The 23,005-nt window shown below is 43.4% G+C and overlaps 1 protein-coding gene across 6 annotated transcripts in view; it reads left to right on the top strand.

The window, feature by feature from the left end:
- SCUBE3 (signal peptide, CUB domain and EGF like domain containing 3) overlaps window positions 1–23,005 on the top strand; it is a 109,166-nt gene that overhangs the window by 73,957 nt on the left and 12,204 nt on the right. For all 6 annotated transcript variants that reach the window (XM_079980857.1, XM_079980854.1, XM_079980856.1 and 3 more), the window contains 5 exons: window positions 3,595–3,711; window positions 8,070–8,192; window positions 11,505–11,621; window positions 20,828–20,950; window positions 21,729–21,845. In XM_079980857.1, the coding sequence (XP_079836983.1) occupies window positions 3,595–3,711; window positions 8,070–8,192; window positions 11,505–11,621; window positions 20,828–20,950; window positions 21,729–21,845 (597 nt within the window). The remainder of the gene's footprint in view (window positions 1–3,594; window positions 3,712–8,069; window positions 8,193–11,504; window positions 11,622–20,827; window positions 20,951–21,728; window positions 21,846–23,005) is intronic.

Below are 23,005 nucleotides of genomic sequence, written 5' to 3'. Positions count from 1 at the left end.
AGGATCATGTAAAACTATGCTAGGACAATAAAAGGCAAAATAAAAATTCATTGTTGATGGGTTTAAAAATGTCTAAACATTTTAACAGCTTAATTGTATAGCAGTCATTGCATAGCTAATTATGTAATAGCTACATACTAACTTGGCATACGAGAATATAGTTAAACACCTCATTAGTGCTTATGGCTCAGTGGCCCAGAAAAGATCTTAGTTATTTTCCCCAAGTTCTGAGCACTGCAGGATGTTGATGACCTTTTAAAATTCTGTCTGCTTTAAGGCCACTGCGTTCTTACACAAAAAATGTTCCATCTGTGCATTGGTGCCTGTGGATCTGCCTCATATGATAATGATTACTATGGGTCTGCTATTGATATAATCAGCTAAGGGTACACCCCGTCCAAAGTTTAAGATGGCAAATGGATGTAAATCTAAGAGTGGGATATAAATTTAAAGAATAAAACGTTAGGCTGTTTGGAAAGAGAGAAGATGACGATCATGACAGTGATGATAATGATAAATATTATGCCGGTCTGGTCTGAATATTTCAGGTTGCATGTTATAATAGGTGCACACTTGCAGTGGGAATGTAACCACCTACATTGCTTAGTCTGAAACCAAATGACTGATCAATGTGTGCTATATTAGTGGAATTAATCAGTCTCGGAATCGTATTTGTGGATTTGTACATGCAGAAAAAAACCAAGTTTACTGTGCACTAATGGTGCTGAGGTGTGTCCCCCAAAAATTGTCCTACAGGGTGGAGCAGAAGAGCCAATGTCTCACCCTCAGATATTGCAGACTCCAACTTTCACCTGCTCTGACCACTGGCCATGTTGGCTGGAGCTAAAAGGGGCTGTAGTCCAGTCCATCGGAAGGGCACCACATTGGCTACTCTGGATAAGAGAATGTGCAACTAATATAATCCGTCAAAACGCTGATTAGTAAATTTTGGGGCTTGCTTGTTTTCTTTGTTTTATTAAGATCAAGCCACCTAGACTACATAAGCTTGGAGTGGAAAGGAGGAGTTGTCACAGGGTGACAGGGAGAGAGAGGCAGCTTCAGTGATGGAATGTTTAGGGAGAAATGTAATTAGCAACATGCTTCACTTTTATGCCCTGCAGAATGCCTAGCAAAATACTGGTGCAAATGAAATGTGTGACACATTTCTCCTAAAGCTCCCATTAAATTTAATTGAGGTGGATTGCGCCCTAAAATGTGTAGCAGTTGTAGAAATTGTAAATGAAACTGATATAAAATGCTAGTGCAAAGATGTGCCCAGTTGGCGGGGGGGGGGGCGGGGGTGTTCAAAAAGTATGATCAGAATTCAACACACCTTTCTTCCTAGTTGGAAGATCAGCTCAGACCATTATATAATAGTCTAGTTATTATATTGTATATATTGTATTATATTGTAAGAAAAATGCTATTGTCTTAGCTACCAGCCCTCCATAACTACACACCTTATCAATAGTTGTGACATTACCTAATAATTGTATGGAGACTATGATTTTTTCACTTCAGTATGTAAGCAAATTGCTGGTTAAATATGTTAAGAGGGACACGTAGGAGCTTTTCTATGAAACTGGAGTGTTCTTAATGAGGGCCACCCACAACGTTCTGTTCTGAACTTCCTTGTTCTGGAATAAGAGATTACATGTTGCCCTAAAATAAAGTCTTATGTAACCACTGGTACCCTGAACATGAACTCTTGCTGCCTTTGGAACATATTGTTTGCCTTTTCTATCGGCCTCATAACAAACCATAACTAGCCCTTTTGCATACCAAAGGCCTAGACTTCATGGATGCTTTTCACAAAGTATATTTAAGAGGAAATAAAAACTTCAATGACTTGCTTTGCTTAGGCCCAGCCCTGAAACTACAAGAGTTAAAGTACAACATTTGCTTTGATGGGTTACATTACATAAACTAAGTATGTTTATAGTATTTTAGTTTCATAGGCATGGGTCACTTTTAGACGGAAAGCATTCCAATTTCTTTGCTCACTAATACCCAAAACAGATTACATTCCTTAGAGCCCAAGACACATACTGTAGTCACTAATAATTTCAAATATGAATCTTCATTAACAAGCTACTCCATTTCTATGCAATGTACTTTGTGGCAAGAACAACAAATGAAGATTGATTTGCAAGCACATTTTGTCAAGATGTAAATGATGTGTGTTAAATACTTCCCCATCCTGAGTAGCAAGCATCTGAGTTGGTTAGAAGAATTCAATTAAAGTAAAAGCCCAGCCAATGCTGCTATTGTTCATGTACGCAAAGGCAGATTATATATGTAACAGCAGTGGGTGGCATAGTAGGGTGGCCCCAGTCACCTAACTTCTGATTGGTCACAACATCTGCTTGTGGGGAGGAAGAGGGAGAAGTGGTGAAGAGTTTGGCATAGTGCAAATGCACCAGCAGAGCCAGTCCATGTTCCTGCTGGTGTGTTTGCACTGTGCTAACCTCTCCACCACCTCCCTCTCCACCTTCTGTGAACTGCCAGCCACACAACCGACCAGAAGTCAGGTGAGAAGCAGAGTCCCACCACGCTGTCTGCTTCTGGTATGTATTTATGTATTTATTCATTCATACATAGCATTTGTATCCCACTCTTCAGCCAGAAAGGATCCCAAAAGGCTTACATATCAATATCAATACATAGCTACCAATTACTATAATCCAAAACGTTACAACATAAAAAGAAGAAAGGGTGGGAAAGGAAGATGAAATCAAGCAAACTTATGTTACCAGGTTCTCATATCAACTAACTGACATCGAAGCAGATGGGTCTAAAAACAGGCCTTGTTGGACCCTTGAGAAATAGCCTGGTTTCCCTACTTCCCTGAGGTGTCTGCAGCAGAAATGTGTTGATCTTATGGGGAGTTTGGCTTTCTGGAGCCTAACTGGCTTCTCTTTACTCCACCATTCAGAGCAGATGGTTCTCCTGCTCCATCTCAGTCGGTTCTGAGTGGGGAGTGGGGAAGAGCAGCCCAGGCTTTCTGGTGAGAGCAGTAGCATGTGGAAATGGCAGTTCCTTGTGTCTGCTTGTTCTCCTTTTTCTCACATGGCTGTTGGAAATGATGGGCGGTGGGGGTGGAAAACCAATTATTCCCTTTTTAACTTTTCTGCCATGTACACACTATGACAGGAGTGCCCTGAACTATTTTTTGCAGTGTCTTTGGCTGACAAAATGAATTTCTGTGAAACAGAATATCTGACAGGATAATATTGGACACTCTGCTTTCTTTCTTTTTCTTTTTGAAAGTTTGATGTTTCATTTCCATTCATAAGCAGAAGTGGAATATTTTGTATACCTCAGTCTAGCACAGTTCATGGGAAATCATTTGCCTCAATATTCCCATTTTGTATTTTTTGTGTGAACTGCCCTTGGATCTTTGGATGAAGGGCAGTGTACAAATTTAATAAATAATAATAACAACAAGAAGACAGAATATCACCCAGAAACTTTATAAAAAATTCATATCTATCCTGTCAACACTCGTATAGTGTTCAGGAACTGTTGCTGAAGTTTTGAAGTATTTACACATACTTTAAAAGTGTTCTCCGTTGTTGGTTTATCTTCTTTCAGAAACGTGTGCTGTCAACAATGGAGGCTGTGACAGCAAGTGCCATGATGCAGCCACTGGCGTGCACTGCAGCTGCCCAATGGGATTCATGCTTCAGCCTGATAGAAAAACATGCAAAGGTAAATGGCAGCCAAATGTATATCCAGTGTATGGGAGAACATGTTCCACAGAACAGGACTGGGCCTTGTAGAGTTCCTTCTTCAATTTACAAGTTGGAAAGTCAAATTTTACCTAGATGGGGCACTATACTTATGGGACGTCTCCCAGTGCCCCTTTCCATGAACTGCCTCATTTAGCTGTTGCCTCCCCAGAGCCGTCAATGGTATCCTCATCAACTGAGTTTCATAGTAACTCTGTCCTTAAAATTTATTGTGACATTAATTAAAACTGTTGATCCAAATCTAAGAGATGATTGCAGCATTTTCACCAGAGGCTGCTGGTGACAACTGTCTTAGCCATTGTTTGACCTGGTTTTCCAAGTGTAGGAATGGGTCTGGTGAGCAGCCCAAGGTAGTGAAACCTCCATGTTCTAGCTTTATTCCCTCTTCACAGCTCTACCAAGCGTCATTATTTCAAAAGCCTGCCAACCTTTTCATTATTTCTTGACAAAGAAATAGGAAACAGAAAACTGCCTTGTATCACATCAGACCATTGGTCTACACTGACTGGTGCTTGAACTCCAGAGTTTCAGACAGGAGTTTTTTTCAGCCCTGTTTGGAGATACAAGGGATTGAACCTGCAACCTTCTGCATGTAAAACGTGTGCTTTGCTGCTAAGCTACAGCCCCGAGGACTTTCTCAAAAGATTCTCTCCTCTTCCTCTGCATACCCACCACATGCAAGTGCAGTTGTTACTTATTTGTTGAATGGGACATTTTCAACACAAGGTAGCATTTCTGTTGTGGGGATTTCACATTTACCCAGCACTCAAAACTCTGCTGATTTTTTGCTAAGAAAATTCTGTTTCTGCCCCTACTTCTCAGCTATGGTTTCTTTTTGCAACTGGGAGTGTTGAGTGAAATATCATTCCTGTCTCCTGAGTTTGAATAGTGCCCATGGCTCCAAGCAACACAACTCCCCAAGATGCCAGTGCCATTTAAAAAGGGGATCAATTTATTTTTTTGTTACTTTTGAAGCTGAGCGTCAACCTGCTATACAACTCTCCTGGCCTTATGCTGCCTCCCTCCCCGCACCCTCCTTCCCATCACAGCAATGTTCATCCATGGACTGTTGGCATTTTGGAGACAGGGCCTTCCAGAGTTAAAACTATATCTCCCACAGATACATATGTACATGCATACACACACATGGCTTCCCTCCCCCTTGGTTAATTACATGAGGACATGGTATCACGCTATTGCTGCTGGACTGGCATTAGCATGAATACGAGTGAGAGAAGCGTGTAGGCTTTTTTATCATCTGGAAAGGCTTGCAGAGAAAAAGGTGAGACTCCACAAATGGAGGGCGTCTGTGTTCTGTCTCTGGCAGCTCCAGGGAACGTGACCTTAGTTAAAAGGGGGGGGGAGCCCTTCTGCTGAAAGCTGTCTAACCGCCTTACTGATTCCAGACCCCATTTGCTTCATTATTATTTTTCAGAGCTCACCGCCTCCAAGATGCTAGAGTTCCAGGAAAGCATAATAACCCAGAGCCATATCCCCTGTGTCTGGGATTTTATTACAGTTTGGAGCTGTTTTACTGCTAGTTCACTTCACTCACAATAACAACAACAACAACAATAATGATAATAATAAAAAGCTCCGACTTCATAGTTCCTGCTAGAACTGATGGGATGGGGGAGACACAAGGGAGCAGCCTCAGATGAGGTTTGCTTGAACTTTCTTTCTGGGATTCATCAGCCTTGGTTCATTCTATTTTACAGACCATTTCCTAGCAATAAATTTTCTGGCTTGTAAGTAAAAATATATCTTAACAGGTAGCAGAAGCTATTTGAGAATTTAGGGAATCGTGTGTGAGAGAGAGGGGGGGGTGGATGTGGGAGAGAGAAATGTTGATTTTTGCAAAACAGCCAAATTGTAAAGTTTTTTTCTAGTCTACGTTTATTTTCAAAATAGTTCTTTGAAAACTATTTCATCTTCCAATATAGTTATTTGCAATCCCTCCTGTTCATTATTTGAGTGCTCAGAGCTAGTTAATCATTGCATCCAGACAGTGATTATTGTGATTTTGGACCTAAGATTGGTCTTAGCCTTCATGTGCAGGGAGCTAATAAGGCTAAGCCACTGCCACTTCCCCACCCCTCTCCACTTAGGGCACAATCCTAAGGGGGTGTTGCAGGGATCATAGGATACAGCAGATCTTTTCCTCTGCCTATGGAGAGGGAGGCCAATGAGCAGATAAGGGGGTCTGGTTATACAAGCCTCCCTGTTGTGGGCACAGAAACCCCACTGGCCCTTGCTGCTTTGCTGTTTGTGCTCCGATAGTAGCAATGGCATGTTGGGAACTCAGCAGAAGAGGCTTTGGATCCAGCTAATTCAAAGGTCTCTCATTCCTCCAACACATTCCAGGAATTGCCAGGTTGGTGGTGGTGTGTCAAGTGTGCTAGTCATGGGACTGTACTTACTTTCCAGCTCAATGGGCCAGGCAAGTGAAGAAAAACACCAGATCAGGGGGAACACACCTTTTTTTTCTGCTGGTGTGAACCTACCAAGGTGTTTGATATGACAGTTCCTCCATCTTAGATTCTCTCTTTCCCATAAGATTGTCCTGCTCAACTTCTCATTCAGATACAGTAGCAGACAGCCTGCTGGGGCAGTACTGCTCACTTAACCTCCAGTTGATCACACCATTGCTGCTTACCAAGAAGTAGAGGGTGAGGTGGCAGTGTGGTCAGTGCAGTGCAGACCCACTTGCAAGAGCATTGGATTGACTCTGCTAGTGTGTTTGCACTACACTGACCTTACTGCTGCATTGCTCCTCTACCTCCCAATAAACAGCAGTAGCACAACCAACAAAGGATCTTGTGAGTGGCAGCAGCCCACCATTGCTACTGTCCAGTCATTGGTTGTTGTGAACCTACCGTCTTAGCCATATATCTGTCCCTTCTCAACAACTGGTGGCTTTCTGCTCATCTTTAACATAATTCTTCTGCTTCAGAACAATGCTCTGGGTAGCCTGCGCACTGTGTGCATGACCAACATCAACTTAGGCAACAGAACTTGTGCACAAGGATGTATTTTGAGCAACTGCCTCTGAGGAAGGTGGCTACACTTGAAATGTCACTTACTATACCTACATGGTGGGCTACATTCTTCTTACTATAAGCAGCTTCACATAGCCCCCTTTGAAGTTCATCTCTCTCACCTTTCCGGTGCTGTTCTGCTTCCCCCACCCCCCACCCTGAAAGTGGCAATGGATGCCACATTCTAGACAGAACTTAATTGCACATCTAAGTCCCTGCTTGAACTGGTTCCTTTTGGCTCAGTGCGCAGCTAAGCCAAGGTTTGGCTTAGCATGTTTGTTCAAATCAGGGCTTGTGGTTATTACTGAAGGCTCCCTATTTTTCAAAAGCCAAGCAGATCAGAAGGAGTGGATGGGTGGGTGGGTGCAAGGAGGAGAGGAAGCGGAGTCCCCTCCACCACATGGGCTGAGTGGGAGGGGATGGGGGGTGCATCAAGCTGCTGTCAGTGGGGCAGCCAGCAAAGCTGCATGTCCACTGTGGCTGCCGCTGCTTTTCTGCTACTGAGAAAAGCTGCTCCACCTCAGTGCCAGGGGAAGGTAGTACCACGGTGCCTGGAAGTGAAGGGTGATCAGCTGCCCCATTCTCCGTCAGCGTGAGGGAAGGCAGCTCATATCAGCAGTGTTATCAGCTAAGATCATTGTGCGATATTGGTGGTGCCTTGAAATTAGCTGCTCTGTTCTCCCTCGCGCGAGGAGTGATATATTGCCAAGTCAAAATTGTTATCGTGATGTGATTTCAAAACTGATTTTGGCCAATACAGTATATTGAAAAATTGCACACTGCTAAAACAGACCATAAAATATGTGGTATTACCATGCAAAAATGACAAGGAAATAGTTGGAGGGAAGGCAAGGGATGGGGCCACAAATCCCATGGGTGCATTCCGTGGATTCCCAGGGGTCCCCAGACCCCTAATTGGGAACCACTGGCCTAGAACAAACCTTGATGACAGCATATGGGGGAAGGAGGAGAGAGCTTAATCAGAAGCTCTGGTTCAAACGGCATGCTAAACCAAATTTTGGTTTAGCTGTTATGCCACGCTGAGCTAAAAGGACCCAGGAGGAGCAAAACTGCTATAGTTCCCTTCCTGAGGTCCTACACATTCATGCTAAGCCACAGTTTAGCTTCGTGTTAATGTCACCTGTGTTTTGAACCCAGGAGTACCACCCACCAATTCCATTTCTTCGTTGAGTGGGTATGCATTCAACTGTCATAATTTCTTAACTAATTCCCTTAGTTAAGCATGTTTTGCCTTGTGTTTTCCCCCTCCCTACTGCAGATATTGATGAATGTAGGTTGAACAATGGTGGCTGTGACCACATCTGCAGGAACACAGTGGGGAGTTTTGAATGCAGTTGTAAGAAAGGATATAAGCTGCTGATCAACGAAAGGACCTGTCAAGGTAAAGTCATCTTGGGATCTTTGCTGAAAAGAGTGGTGCAACTATTGTATGAGTTCAAAGGTTTTAGGCACTGAGCTAGATTTGCTCACAGTTGTGGCCTGCAACATTGGAATGTTCCTTCTCCTAAGCACACAACATGCTCCAGAGCTAAGAAATTATGAGACAGTTTTCAAGGAAACATGATAGCCAGTCATTTGTTCTGATCTCCATAAGAGTAAAAAACAATTGAAATTCTTTGGAAGATCCTGAGATAGGCATGACTGCATGAGCAGGCCAGATACTAACTAGCCATGCTTTCAGGCACCCATCCAAGTAGAAAGGGAAGATGCTAAAATACTGCTTCAAAGATGGAAGTGGGACCTGATGCAGAATGGAACTGTATAAATTAGTCTCCACTCCTATTAACACCTGGCAGCTTTTTATTAAGCAGCAATATAATGAACTTATCTGTATGGCAGTTAATTAACACTCTTAATCCCCTTAGGCTTCTTTCCTAACTTCTTAGTCCTCAGTATGCTTTGCTGGAAAATAATAATGTAAAGTTTGTATTGCCGTCTTAATTTAAAAATAAACAAACAAATGCATAAACATGAATTTTAGTTCATCATTCTGAGCACTATAAATGTTGGTTTTCTTACTTTGAAAAAAAGTTTAAAACCAGGTGAAAAAAATGAACTTTGTAGTGTAGAAGAGGGAATTTTACCTGCTGAAGTACCCTGTTTAATGGTTGTGTAAAACAGGAGTTTTTGTATAAAGGAGTTCTGTCTTTTTTCACCTGGACACTCTGTTTAAAACCCTGCTGTCCTGAAATAGATGTTACTTCAGCATATCTTCAGATTCAGAGTACATGCAGGAGAGGATCCATAGGTGGGGGGGTATTTAAGCTGGTGGCTGCTTTCCAGGAGCCAGCCCTAGACATTTTGCTGCCTGAAGCAAAGGACAAGATGGCTCCTTCCTATTTAATGTACAAAGTCAGTAGGGCTCGCAGTTGATGGATCAGCATTGTCCACCAGACCTGAGGGCACCAGGCAGACCACGTGTCCTGCAACAGAGTGGAATGAACAGGGTCTTGGAAGGAATGGCAAGTGAGAGAGTTGATGCCACTAGCCCCATAACCCAGCATCTGCTGCCTCACTCTACTGTTTCCCTGTGGGTTGTTCCCCTGCCCAGTAGGTTTAATTGGGGTGTGAAGAGGAGAATTTTGGTGATAGATCTGCCAGCGCAGCTTTACAGAGGTAGATTTGTTCAAATTTTCTAATTTGAACAAATCTACTTTTGTAAAGCTGTTTTATCTTTTCTTTCAGGGGGAGGGAAAACACCAACATTTAGGCTGCAATCCTGTGTGCACTTACCATGGAGCAAGCCTAGCTGAACTCTGTAGGGCTTACTTCTGCATAGGCATGCATTGCACTGTTATTAAGCTTTCTGATCAATTTCATTTTAATTTTTTAAAAAATCAAACTCTCATTCAGAAATAAGGTGCAGTAGAACTTTGGGAGATCAACAGCCGAGTTCTCAAAACTGTCATTTCCAAGATAATGGGAATTTATTCTCACTTCTGTGTTTTTCCCCCCTTTTGAATAGGAAATGTATGGTAAATTTGTGCTTCCATGCAATTAACATGGCTAGTCTATTTTACTGACTCATGTTTAGTTGCTGCCTTTTCACTGTAGAGGCCCTTACAGAAAACAGTTAAAAGCAACATTATAAGAAGTATTAACATTAAATAATTGCAGTACAAAAAATGCAGTTAAAAACATTTAAATCCAATTAGCTCAAAGACCACAGCCAGCTTTGATGGAAAAGAGACGTTTTCCTCAATCGTCTGTAAATCCCAGTAGTGCTTAATCCCACTCTGCTAAAGAAGTTGTCCCTTCCTATGCTTTACCTCAGCATGACTAATCATAAAAAGGGGAAAGTATTTCTCTTCCTGTACACATAGCACTTTGGGCATGCAAAGTGTTAGCTAGCCCTCATACACTTCACCGCTCACTGACATGATACCAGGTCACAACCCAGGCCTCAAGAGGCAACCGGCTTGGGTCTACAGCTGGGTTCAACATCAGGGCCTGTTTTGTTCTCCAAATCAGCAGCTGTAAGTTCTCCCCTCCCTTCTGGCTGGGGAAGGCAGCTGCTAACATGTGATGTAGTGCAGGTGTTTTATTCTGACTGCATAAGGCCTGGCCCTAGGGAAGCTGGGCGTGTGTTAGGAGTTGAGGTGGGAAGAGTTGCTTTATGCTTAGGTTATGGCCCCTTTCATCTCCATCCAGGTTCTGCCTTCATGGCTTTCTTTTTATGAGTTTGTGGCAATTAGGTTAATGAAGCCAATGACGTAAACATGAAGCCAGTAGGCTGATTGTGGCCAACAGACTGTGCCTTCCAGCGCCAGTGAACTTCCCTTTAGGAAAAGAATAGGTGGCCCTGGCATCTCTCTCAGCAAAGACTCTACTGGGAAAGCATATTTTCTGCTTGTGGTTACTTCTGAGCATCTCACTGGGAAAGTGGCAGTGGAAAACTTGCAAACTCTCTTCCCATTCCCAGCCCTTTTGCTCCATTTGGGGTTCTTGTGTCAGCCCTGAGATTCAGCCCTTTGACTTGCATACAAAGTTGAGGAATGTGTTGGCCCTAATCTTGTGACGCACTCCCAAGCTGATACTTCTGTCCTAATTAGTCAGAAACGATTTCCACCTTTCCTCCCCTCCCCAGTTCACTCATAAACATGTACTAAAGGGATGAGGGAAAGATCCCTTTATTCAGGCAGGCAGATAGGCAGTTTTTATCCCAGCATTCCTCCAAGGAGCTCAGAGCAACATACATGGTTCCCTTTCTTTTATCCTCAACAACCCTGTGAGATAGGTTAGGCTGACAGAAAGGGAGTGTGACTGGCCCAGTTGTCACCCAGTGAGTTTCATAGCTCTGGAGATTTGAAGCTGGGCTTTTACCTTTTTTCAACCTTCATGATTTTTAGTGTAACATTGTGGTTAAGAGTATTAAGGAGTAATTGTTGTGCATGAAATAATATTGAATATGTGTACTTTGATGCTTATTTTACTTGAGGGGGTTAGGTCTGACAATGCAGCCTGGACTGCAGAGGAAATAATGGCAGTTGGACATATATACATACACATACACATACACACACACACACACATATGTGTGTTTGCTTCTGTTAGAATGACTTTGACAAAAGACTGCTGGCAATGGGTACAGTTTCAAAATCTCTGGTTATTGAGGAAGTAAAATAATCCAGGCCTCAGGGATGTACTGTCTACTTGGTGGAATGTGGCTTATACACTCTTTTCCTGTTCCCAGATATTGATGAATGCTCCTTTGACAGAACCTGTGACCACATCTGTGTAAACACACCAGGGAGCTTCCAGTGCCTGTGTCACAAAGGCTACACACTCTACGGACTCACCCACTGTGGAGGTATCAGTGTGACAGATAAGGATGAGTGGGCTTGGCTGTTCTTTGTGACCTCTTTGGCACCTCTTTCTTGAACTTTAAACCTTCCACCTCTCTCAGGTATAACTGTCCTCTTTCTGTTCTAAGCTGAAGCCTAGTGACCTTTGACCTCCAAGGGACCAGTTCAGACTGGTTTTCATTTATGGACAGTAAGCTTTGAGAAAGTCTCCATTGCTCATGTAGTTTCTGCTTCACCCAAAGCAGGGTCCTCCCTGTAATATTGTCAGTAATCATTCAGCTCTAAGCTGAACACAGAACCTGGAGAATATCAGCAAGGCCAAGAGCTGAATAGAAGTTAGAAAACGGTTCTTGCACATTGGGTAGGTAAAGTCATTTTTAAATTCAAAGATGAGTAAAAACTGTTCCTATTAATGTGCAAGGTAATATTCATGAATACTTAGTTTCTTTCAGAAGACACTGGTGCTGGCTTCAGTTGGAAATGAGACACTTTACTATGTGATGGTGGATCACAGGCACAGTAAGACAACTGCTGTGTTACTTATCAAAGATAGCTCTCCTGCATATCATGTTAGATGGAAATCTTTAGGCAGGATGCTAATAGCTCAGATTGAGCTCAATCCATTGATGAGGATCTTGCATTCTAAACACCGAGGCCGTGTCTGCTGTCATGCATTGCAGTTTGACATTCCCTCGCACTCTGTGAAGTTGTTAGTAATGAAATTTAGACTGTGTAAAGACATGAACGTGTAGAGTGGTATCTCTGATGTGATACAGCACATTACTGCAGTTTAGACCCAGCAGCTCCTGCCTTCGTGCTTCATGGTGCAGACATTAGTAGAATAATGTAGTTCGGGATCAGCTCATAACCAGGTTAACAGTGGGTGGCCATACAGGCAGTGAAGTTACCAACATAGACCTGTGAAAATCTGAAAGCACAGACATGGAGAGCCTTTCAGAGTACAGGTCATTCACTGTTTGTGTACCACAAATTACTGGGTGTCTGGTATCCCAGTGCTTCTGTCTGGATTATACTGGTGGCTTATCCTTTAAGACAGGAAAACAAAAGCAGGTCTGTTCACTGCAAGGATAAACTCTGCAAATCTAAACACTTGTTGGATCTGACATCATCAGCATAAACATATATATGTATGGTGCTGTCTATAATGAGTCACATCATTGGGCCATATAGCCCAGAATGATCTGTTCATATTGACAGTGGCTCCCCAGTATCTTGGACAGAGATGTATTCTAATCTTGCTGAGATCCTTTTGATTGTAATCACTAAGGGTGAAACCTTGGAACTTCTACTTCTAATACATGTGCTCTACTACTGATCTCTTCCCAATGCATCTTAGTGGCCCTAGTCAGAGAATCTTTGTATGGTGAGTTGCTTATTTGATGGATTTTATGGACTGTGTTTGCCCTTGCTTGAAGTGTAGAGAATACTATAGTTTATGCAGAAATGTTTCATTTGATACATAATTTGTCCACAAAACAGCTCTAACACAACAATTCCAATTTTACACAAAAATTAAACTGAGACTTGCCCAAGCCAATGATTGAACCAAGCAAGGGCTGAACAGGTTTCTTAAAGCCTGGCCTACCATTCCTGCACCTGGACCACGAGAGAGATTTCCCCCCACCCCCCTCTTTCTTGTGAGACCACATTTAGTGAATTATGTTTCCTAAAATATGTTTGCTACTCTTTGCAGAGAGTGGCAGGACCAGACATTTGTCTCTGCAGCTATAAACAAGGTGACAGGAACGATTTGTGTCTTGTCCAGTGGGATGTGAGTAGGGAAAACCCCACTGTGAGTTTTTGGCAGAGGATTTGAGGTGGGTGGAGGGGAACTTCAGAAAGTTTTATGGTTTCTCAATGGAGGGGGAGGAAAGGGTTGGGGTTGTGCCAGCAAGAAAAATGGAAAGACAGATGGAAGGCGTGGAGGGGTTTGTTGGAGCGTGTTGCTGCAGCAGTGTGGCTTGCCACGATAAATATAAGGGAGAGTTATTTCTCTCAAGATGCCCTAGATTATACAGACTGAGGCAGATGCGTAAACAGACTGCAGCAATTACACGCACACAAACATGCACGCAAGCAAAGTATGCAGACTGGCAAAAGTGAAGTGCACCTGAAAACTGAAAACACAAATTCGCCCGTTGGGCTCAATTTGCCACTCCTGTCAAACTGGTGCAGATTCATGGTCTTCAGTGTGGTAAAATGTAATCACAAATCAAAAACAGCATATTGTCCGAGTGCCAATGTTGTCACGCAGCTTCGTAAGTATTGTTTAAACTGCATGCTGGACCTTTACTTGATGTCTGTCCAAAGTGTGCTAACATTCTGTGGTTGCCAAGTACAGATCCCCTCTGTACTTGCTGTAGATGAAGCTGTTTCTGCTTAGGCAACCAATTTTGCTCAGTCCTTTGCATGATAACAGGCAGAGCCCAGCTATGGATCACAGGTGTGGACACAGAAATCACATTGCGAAGAGACAGTTGTAGATGGAGTGTATCTGCATCACTAGCATATTTTGTGAGAAATGTCACATGTAATTGTCCTGCTAGGAGAGGCTTATTGTATTGAATTAGTTGCTTGCAAAGGAAGGTTTCATATCATTGTTAATCATAGACCTGAGATGCATATGTGCAGGAGGCTGCACGCTTCCGGTGCAATATTGCTAAATGGGGAGAGAGAGAGAGAGACTGGAAATGCTCCTAAGAGAAACAAGGGCTATAGGGCTAAGTAAAGGTTCCTCCACCCTTTAATCTTATTTTGGTTCTGGGAATGGGACTGGCGACTATGTATACACCATACATACAGTTCCCTACGAAAGCTCTGTAATGGATAAACTACAGCTCCCAATATACTTTGCAGGAAGTTATACACTATAACATTTTTTAACAGCGTTTCTGTACACTACTCTGGTTTCGCCAGAAGTGGCTTAGTCATGCTGGCCACATGACCCGGAAGCTATACGCTAACTCCCTCGGCCAGTAAAGCGAGATGAGCGCTGCAATCCCAGAGTCGTCTGCGACTGGACCTAACAGTCAGTGGTCCCTTTATCTTTATGCACTATAAATATGCTTCAAATGTATGGTGTGGTTACAGCTGAGAGAGAAGGTTTTATTCAATGCATACCTATGATATGAAAGTACAGCTGCCTTAGACTACCTAAGGAATTTGATTTGAAGGGTGGGCATCCAGGCTCATAGCACATCTTCTTTATGCACTGTGTCATGTTACCTGTTGAGGAAATAAACCAAACAAATTAGTACACAAGGGAGATGGGGGCAACTGGCTAGCTCACACACCGGAATAGAAAAGGAGCTAGATGCTATAATATATCACAAATTGAAAAATGAGTAATTAGACATTTGAAAGGGGGCTGTTTCCTGTTGAAGAAATCAAGCATCATTTTGCAATTTTTATCAAGAGAAATGTAGGCAGCACAACAGAAGATAGCAGTTCTGCTGCTTTGCTTGGCGCTGTTTGGGCCCTAGCCTCAGTAACATGAAGGCAATGAAATATTGCAAAGCTTGTAAGTCAAGATGGAAAGGTTTTGGTATTTGGGGGGCTTGTCTACATTTTGCATTCCTTGGCTCAGCTACAGTAAGTGATTAAGAACTTAAGTTATATACCAGACACTTGCAGCCAGAGATTTGCCCAGTTAATCTGAAGTAATATGCAAATTTCTGCCTTCCTCATTTTTTCACACTCTTTTCAAAAACCGTCCTTCCTGCTCCAAGGCTTTGTATGATGAGGTTTCCTGCATCTCTCTTCTGCTTCCTTGATCGCATGACCTTCAGCCCTCACCCTCTCAATTCCAGTGCAATGTATCATCCGTACAAATTGTGTGGAACTTTCCCCGTCTTCTTCCTTCCTCCATGAACCATACCCTCAGTTATTGTTCCTTGTAGGCTCTGTGTCCACCTTACAGGGGACTGCACTTCTAATCCCAAGCTCTTGTGTGCAGTGTTTCCCCCATCTTCCGCCTTATTTTACCTCAACCACAACAACTTTGCATGGTTTTACATTCTACCTGCAGCAAGCATCCCTACAGGTTTCTAGGCCCTGCCTGATATTTTGTCCCTTCTGATTTCCCCACAACGGATGTATATACCAGTGCTGGTCACATCAAATGTTTAGCCATAAACTTTATCACTTGAAATTATTTGAAAAGAGAGGATCAGGCAGACACCACTAGATAGTTTGATTGTCATTCATCTTGCTTTGCCAAAGTAGGACTTAACTCTGTGCTCTCCTGCTTTAACTTATGGCCTTATTTGAACATTCGTTACTCTTCTTTGGAATTCTCTGATTCACACTGAAAGCTGAAAAGGAATCTTATCCAAGACCACATCAAACAATTAATCCATTTTTCATTGCTGGTTTAGGACACTAAGCTCCAGGAATACTGTGTTCCCACAGTAAATTGGATTTAACCCTGTGGAGGAAGATAGAAGTGAAATTAAAAGGGATATGCTAGACAGGTCTTTTAAAATAAAAAATTAAAGATATGTCCCATCAGTATCATTATTAGGCTTCAGAGATAACTCAGACTCATGAGTGCAACACGATTATTAACCCAACCCAGTGCCAGTGCCAGTGATGGACTATTCTGTGCCCTAGACAAAGCTAGCTACTTGCACTCCACAATTGTTTTAATTGCTAACTTCAGTGCTCAAAAACTGATATCTTGTAGAAAAAATTGAAAAGCACAAAATTTGAAACTGCTAAATAATCTTTGTGAATTATGATGTTAAAATTTAAGTCTCTTAATAGTTTCAATTTCAGGCACATCAAAATCTCAGTTTGTGTGCTTTTCCTTCTTGTGGTGGCATAAGCCTTGGAAGTTTTTGAGCTATTGCTGTAAGTCCACAGCACAGAACTTCAGCGCCAATATCTTTGTTTCCATTGTTCATCAGTGATTTTTCCAAATGCTTGCAGCCCTTAAGTACATCTTCAGTAGATATTTTGTTGATAGATACTGCATGTATGATACAGGAAGCCAAATAGGGAATTATAGTGGAGCTGTTGTAGCTTCTATGACCCCGACTGAAACAACATAGTAGAAACCTACTTTGAATTTCTGCTTTGGTCCTCGCAGTGCCTCTTCTTGGGCCTCATACTCAAACTGCCATTTCTTCCTCCTTTTTCCTAACCTGTTCTGTCTCAAAGTTTGGTAGTATTTCTAGCTCCTTTGCAATCTCAGTAACATCTATCAAAGCTTGTCGAAAACCCTCATCACACCTGGAGCCCACAAGGTAATTCCTGGTTACTTGCAGTTGCCCTTGTCACTGAGTTTAAATCAGCTTCCTTATTTTATAGCATTTTCCCTGTGAGATTAACATGGAAAAGGATGTTGTAACATGTGATACCACAAACTGTTTTATTTATTTATTTATATATAGAGAGCATTTGTAGCCTGTTCTTTCACCAAAAAAAGCCTCCCGAGTGGCTTACATAAAAACAAAACAAGACAATCGCTACCCACGGGTTTACGAGCTTACAAAAAGTGGCTTGCAAAAAGATGAATTGGCACAAACATCAGTTTGGGGTTGGGTTCCACAGTTTGGGTTCCACAGATTGCCGTTTGCTCTGTGTTTTAGAGGCAGTATACTTCTGCATGCCAGTTGCCATCTTGCAGTACAAGAAATTGGGGGAGAGGTGTCAGATCCCCCCAAATAGCCCAATGAGGATTGAGATTGCTTAGTGGCTGTGGAGGGAGGCCGGGAAATGGAAAACTAGGGTGGTGAATGGAATGCACTGGAGTGGGTGGAATGTTGAACAACAACACTGCACACTCCTAACATTTTGCTGCAGGTCCCATTTGTTGACTGTATGAGGCATCTGGACACAAAAATGGGAAATAACTGGAGACAGCTATCTCCACCATGCTTTGCTTTGTGCCCTTTGTTGCCCTCAGGGGAAGGTTGTCACATTCCACTCAGGATTATGGTTTTGAACCAGAATTCTAAAGGGGAGTGACATTCAGAAAATACTGGGGGCGGTGGATTCTTTACCACTGAAATTAGGTGAAACAAAGTGTTACCTCTTTCCATCTTCAGGGAACTTCACAGACTCGCATGTGTTGCCATGAAGAGTGTGAGAGCTAAGAGTTGTAACTTAGTGGCAGACCACGTTCTTTGTATGAAAAATGGTTCAGTCCCTAGCATCTTAATGTAGGGCTGGAAAACACATCTTGGAGACCTGCTGTCAAGTCATTGTGGACCACAGCTGGGCAGCCAAGTGCAGCCCATTGCTGCTCTCCATACGGTCCATACTGAGAGCATATAAAGAGAACCCTGCCTTTTAAAGAAAGCTGTGTTAGAATTGCTGGGGAGTTCAGACTTTAACCTCCCTGGTAATCCCAAGCAGCTAGGGAGGGGGAGGTACTTTAAAATGCGGGGGGGGGGGGAGGGCAGCCTAGGAGATACCTGTCCTGCCTCTGCCCCTGCTCAAGTCAGGAGCTGGAGTCCAGTGTGAGTCAGCAATCAAAGAAAAACGCAGTGTCAGTGAAGTTAACTCTTTATTCAAGAAACCAAAACGGCACAGGCCTAGTGATCCCAGCAACTCTTCCAAGTAGGCCTGCTCCAAGAAGTTGCAAGGATTGAAGATCCCTGCTTTTCTACCACTCTCTAAGGCTCCCCCTCTCCAGGATCTTTCCCAAGCAGTCGCAAACAGCACCAGCACACAACCCCCCTCTTCATTTCTCTGCGTGTTCTAGGAGACCGGGGGGAGGTGAACTGCTTGCAGCAGGAGGGGGAGACTCCCTGGCTTCTTCAGCAGCCTGCCCCTCACTCTCCTGGCCCCATTCCACTCCAGCTTCAGAGTTGGAACTGCCCTCTGCCACAGCCTCTTCCTGCTCACCAAACCCTGTTACGTCTTCTGCTTCTGGCACCTCCTCCCAGTCTGCTCCTTCTTCTCCCCTTGGCTGCTCATTGTCATCCTACCACCAATCCCCTGGCTCTGAGCCTTCTTCCCCAGGGGTGCTCCAGCTGGTGCCTTCCACCACTCCTATGCATCCAGCCAGTCCATGACAGCCCAGCACTAGGTGCAGCCCTGCCCATTATATGTGGCCCTGGACACCCACCCGCTGCTGCATGTGGCCCTCAGGAACAAAAGGGTTGCCCATTCCTGGTCTAGACAGTACTGAGCTAGATGCACCAATGGTACAAGGTGCATTCCTAACTTTCTCCTAGCTAAAAGCTCCCTTGGGATGGGAGAAAGTGAGTTACATAAATAAACAAGATGAAATGGAACCAAGCCCAAGAATGGCTTGGCAGTGCCATATGAGTCAGCACCCAGCCTACTCCAAAGAGTTGGGAGCAAAGCCCATGACCTTAGTGTGCCCCATTGTGTGGGAGTGTGCTTTGGCAAAGTCTGGAAGACTGAAGCCTTTGTAAGTGGAGGTTTCAGAACAAAGCTCTGCCTTCATGAGTTGTTTTGACTCTTCCTCTCCCATTGTTTGCTCGCTTCATGCTAGACCTTTAGCATTGATTTCCATGGTTGTGGTTCTCTGTGTGCCATAATGGGGAGAGCTGCTGAAAGGGGGCAGCATTGGTAGACTGTCTGACACAGCTGTCTTTTGAACTTTAGCAACCAAGCCTTTCCATTTTATACTGATCTCTGCTCACAGTCACACTCTTGATATCTGGAATGACTCTAAAGCAGGGTCTGATGAATTCTTTCTCTCATCGTTGATTACCTATTCTTTATTGGCAAAGGTAGGGATGAGGCAGGCTTCCTGTACAATGGATGGGATTAGACATTTTCTATTGTGGGAAATATTAGATAGACTAAGCAGGCAGCAGGTTGCATTTCCCGACAGTTGCTAAATTTTCCTAGAATAGGTTTAGAGCAGTTTTCCCCAACCTAGTGCCTTTCAGATTCCCCCACCCTGATTATAAATCCTATCAGCATATCCAGTGACCAGGGATGATGGGAGTTGTGGTCCAACAACATCTGGAAGGCACCAGATTAGGGAAGGCTGGTCTAGGGAAACAAGCAATATTTTCAAAATGTGCCTGCCCTATGTATTTTGGGGCCTATTTATATCTCTGACCTCCATTACCCCTGAAACGTCACTACCACCAGCTGACGGGGTTGTGCAATTGCATGTTAAGTGCTGAACTTGGCTTTTGGCAGACCACCTAAAAAGTGAATTAGCAGTAAAATATCAAAAGATGAATTTAGCCTGTGGCAATGCAGCGACACAAATGGCAGCATAACTGGGAGTCAGGATGGGCTGGCAGAAAAAGGACTGCCACAAGCTGAGAAGGTCATATTACTGACTAGGCTGCAGTTCCACCAGATGCTTGGGAATGTGTGTGGAGCAGGTTTGTATGTGGAGCTTAAGCACTACTTAGCAGCAAGCTCATTTCCCATGAAGCTCTAGTTTGGCCTTCCCAATTACAGCATGCTTTAAAAAATAAATTGTCTACCAGTCTAAATCTATAATAGGTGTGGTGAATGGAACATAGGAAGCTGCCTTACCCTGAGCCAGATCTAACTCAGTATTGTCCGCACTGACTGGCAGTGGCTCTCCAGAGTTTAAGGCAGGAGGACTGAACTTTGGACCTTCTGCATGCAAACAAGATGCTCCACCACTGAGCTACACACTGAATGGAAAGCCCTTGTGACCATCATGGAGCGCAGCATTCTAAATGTGCAAGGGAGGACTGTCATCATTTCTAATCATGCCACTCAGTATCAATACCTCTAGCTACATATTTTTCCCATTCTTTGTTAGCCTTTCCAGTCTGTTTTCCTCTGTTTTCTCCTCCACGGACAAACTTGTAAACTGTTGGAAGTGCGACTGCAGAGATCATCTAGTTTGTACTCTGTTTTATTTAAGAAACTTTGCTAACAGAAGCACCTCAAGGCAGGACCCTATGTCTTTGACTTATGCTGTAAACTCCCAAGTATGCTGATGGCACAATATATACAGTATATGAATATTTGATCTGGCAGCTGTCTTTCCTGAATGACAAGGTGAATCAGCAGCAGAGGTTATCGTATGTTTTTATTGTCTTCTCTCCCTCTCCCTCCCTGGTCTCTTTCCCACTTACTCTTTAACACTTGGTTCTTTTTTGTCTGATTACCAACCCATATTATAGTTCTGGAACCAGAGTCTTGGATACTCTAATCAGAATGTTACATTTGTACTATGTTGTCATATTCATTGCATTTCTTCGTTGCCCTTCAGATGTCGATGAATGTAGCATCAACCGAGGAGGCTGCAAATTTGGCTGTATAAACACCCCTGGCAGCTATGAATGTACTTGCCCTGCCGGGTGCAAACTTCACTGGAATAAAAAGGATTGCATAGGTGAGTGTAGAAAAGGGCTGAGGTCATGCTGCCCTCCAGAGGCAGAATGTATTTCAGCAGGCAATGTTCTAGCTGAGGACAAAATTACTGTAGTAACTGAACAGAGAACAAGGAGACTAATTTTAATGTGGCATTGTTGTATGGCACTGTTTTGATAGTTTAAATTCTGATGCTGTTAAAAATCACAAAGTTATTAATGAGAATTCCACACGCTGGTCTGGTGCTATGTGATTGCCAGTAATGCAAAACTTCTCACCATGCTGTGATTTATCGAGAGGAGTGAGATTGCAGAATAGGCAACCACAACATTTTACTCAAACACAGAAAACTAGCTTAGGTTTCGCAGAAATGTGTTGAACATTCCCAGGTGTTTTTTTTCTGCAATACAATAAAACCTAGAGAGGCATGTCCAAAAATGAAATATGAGATTCTTAAACAGCTGTCACAGAATCTGTGTTTGGAAATTCAGGCATTCTCAATTTTTAGCAGATTCTGCTCTTGCTGGTCCAGTAGTGACCCTGCATGCTTTTAGACCTTATTCCTTCAGTGGTGAGCTGAAAAACTCAGTAGAACACATGCAGAGAAGTTGCTGTAGCAGATACAAGTGGAAACAGTAGTACAGTAGTAGTAGTAGTGGACTAATGCCTATTTACTTCCACTGGAGAACAAGGTTTGGCTTTGCACTGTAGCCATCCCAATATTTGTGTGCTCTTTTTAAAATTACACCATCTCATCTGCATATTGCTATCATTGCTGTCTGTTGTTGCTTGTTCTTCAGAGCTGGTGATATGTTTGGCTGGTGCAGTATCTCCACGAGCCACACTTACCTGCAACAAGAATGGCAAGAAGGACAGCTGCTCCCTCACCTGTGCCTCTAAGGCTCGCTTTCTACCTGGTAAGTGCACCAATCTGCCACTCCTTCACCCCAGGATATTTAATAGCTTCAGATTCAAGAGGCTGCAATATTTGGAGGCTTGTGGGCATTGTGCCATTATGTTATTCTCTTGCTAAAGGTAAAGGTAAAGGGACCCCTGACCATTAGGTCCAGTTGTAGCCGACGCTGGAGTTGCGGTGCTCATCTCGCTTTAATGGCCAAGGGAGCCGGCGTATAGCTTCCGGGCTCTTGCTACAGGATTTTTAATCTTCTGTCCCCATTTTTCTACTGCATTTGAAGCCTTATTCAATTCCATTCCTCAGTCCTATGGCCTGTTCCCTTTTCTATTCCCACGTAAGCTCTTGGAGGTTTTCGGCTTTGATTTCAGTGGCACTTGCAGGAGAAGGAACAGTTGACAAAGAACTGGGATGTGAATGGAGGTTATTTGTGCTGCTTTAGTATAGCACTTAACCCATGTGCAGGGCCATCATCAGTACTTAGTATCCTTGGGCAACTGTCAAGGCCCTGATACCCTAACAGAGCCCACCACTGATGCCTACCACTGATGTTGTGGTCCTGTCCATAAAGTGTTCACCTGATTCCATTGGGACATAAGTTGTCACATTAGCTTAAGGATGTAAGCTTGCAAAACGGGAACTCTCCCCCTCTCCCACCACTGTGTGCAGCCTATGCTCTTCCCAGTTCTCCCCTGGAGGGTTGTGGAATCCTCTAAAACAGATTTAGGGGGTACATGGGAGGGGATGGATGGGGACGTTCCATTGCACAAGTGGAAATCTTTGGACTGGCAGACTGAGTTAACTTACCACTGCATCAGATGCAATCCCTGGCTGATTGGGGACTTTTTAAGTACTCTTCATGCATTTAGCTTTGGCTCACTCTCCCTCTGGCAAGGCATATGTGATCTCACTCATGAATGGCTCCCACAAGGCTGTGAGCCATGAGAATTTGCTCAGATTATCCACACTCTGGCACCATCTGTGCTCCTTTTATGTGCTTGTATTGCACTGGGATTCTTTGCTGGGTTGTTTATTCTTTCTGAATGGAAATCATGGGGGTGGGGAAACATAGTAACGGGTTCTGGCCAAAACTGGGCTGCTTTCATCCATATGATTGATGGGCAAGATCAGGCATGGGCTAATCTTTCAAAAATACATTTGGGG

Source organism: Podarcis cretensis, assembly GCF_951804945.1.
Source record: "Podarcis cretensis genome assembly, chromosome: 6".
Taxonomy (NCBI): domain Eukaryota; kingdom Metazoa; phylum Chordata; class Lepidosauria; order Squamata; family Lacertidae; genus Podarcis; species Podarcis cretensis.
Note: the sequence above shows the minus strand (reverse complement) of the source record. Positions and strands in the feature narration are given on the sequence as shown.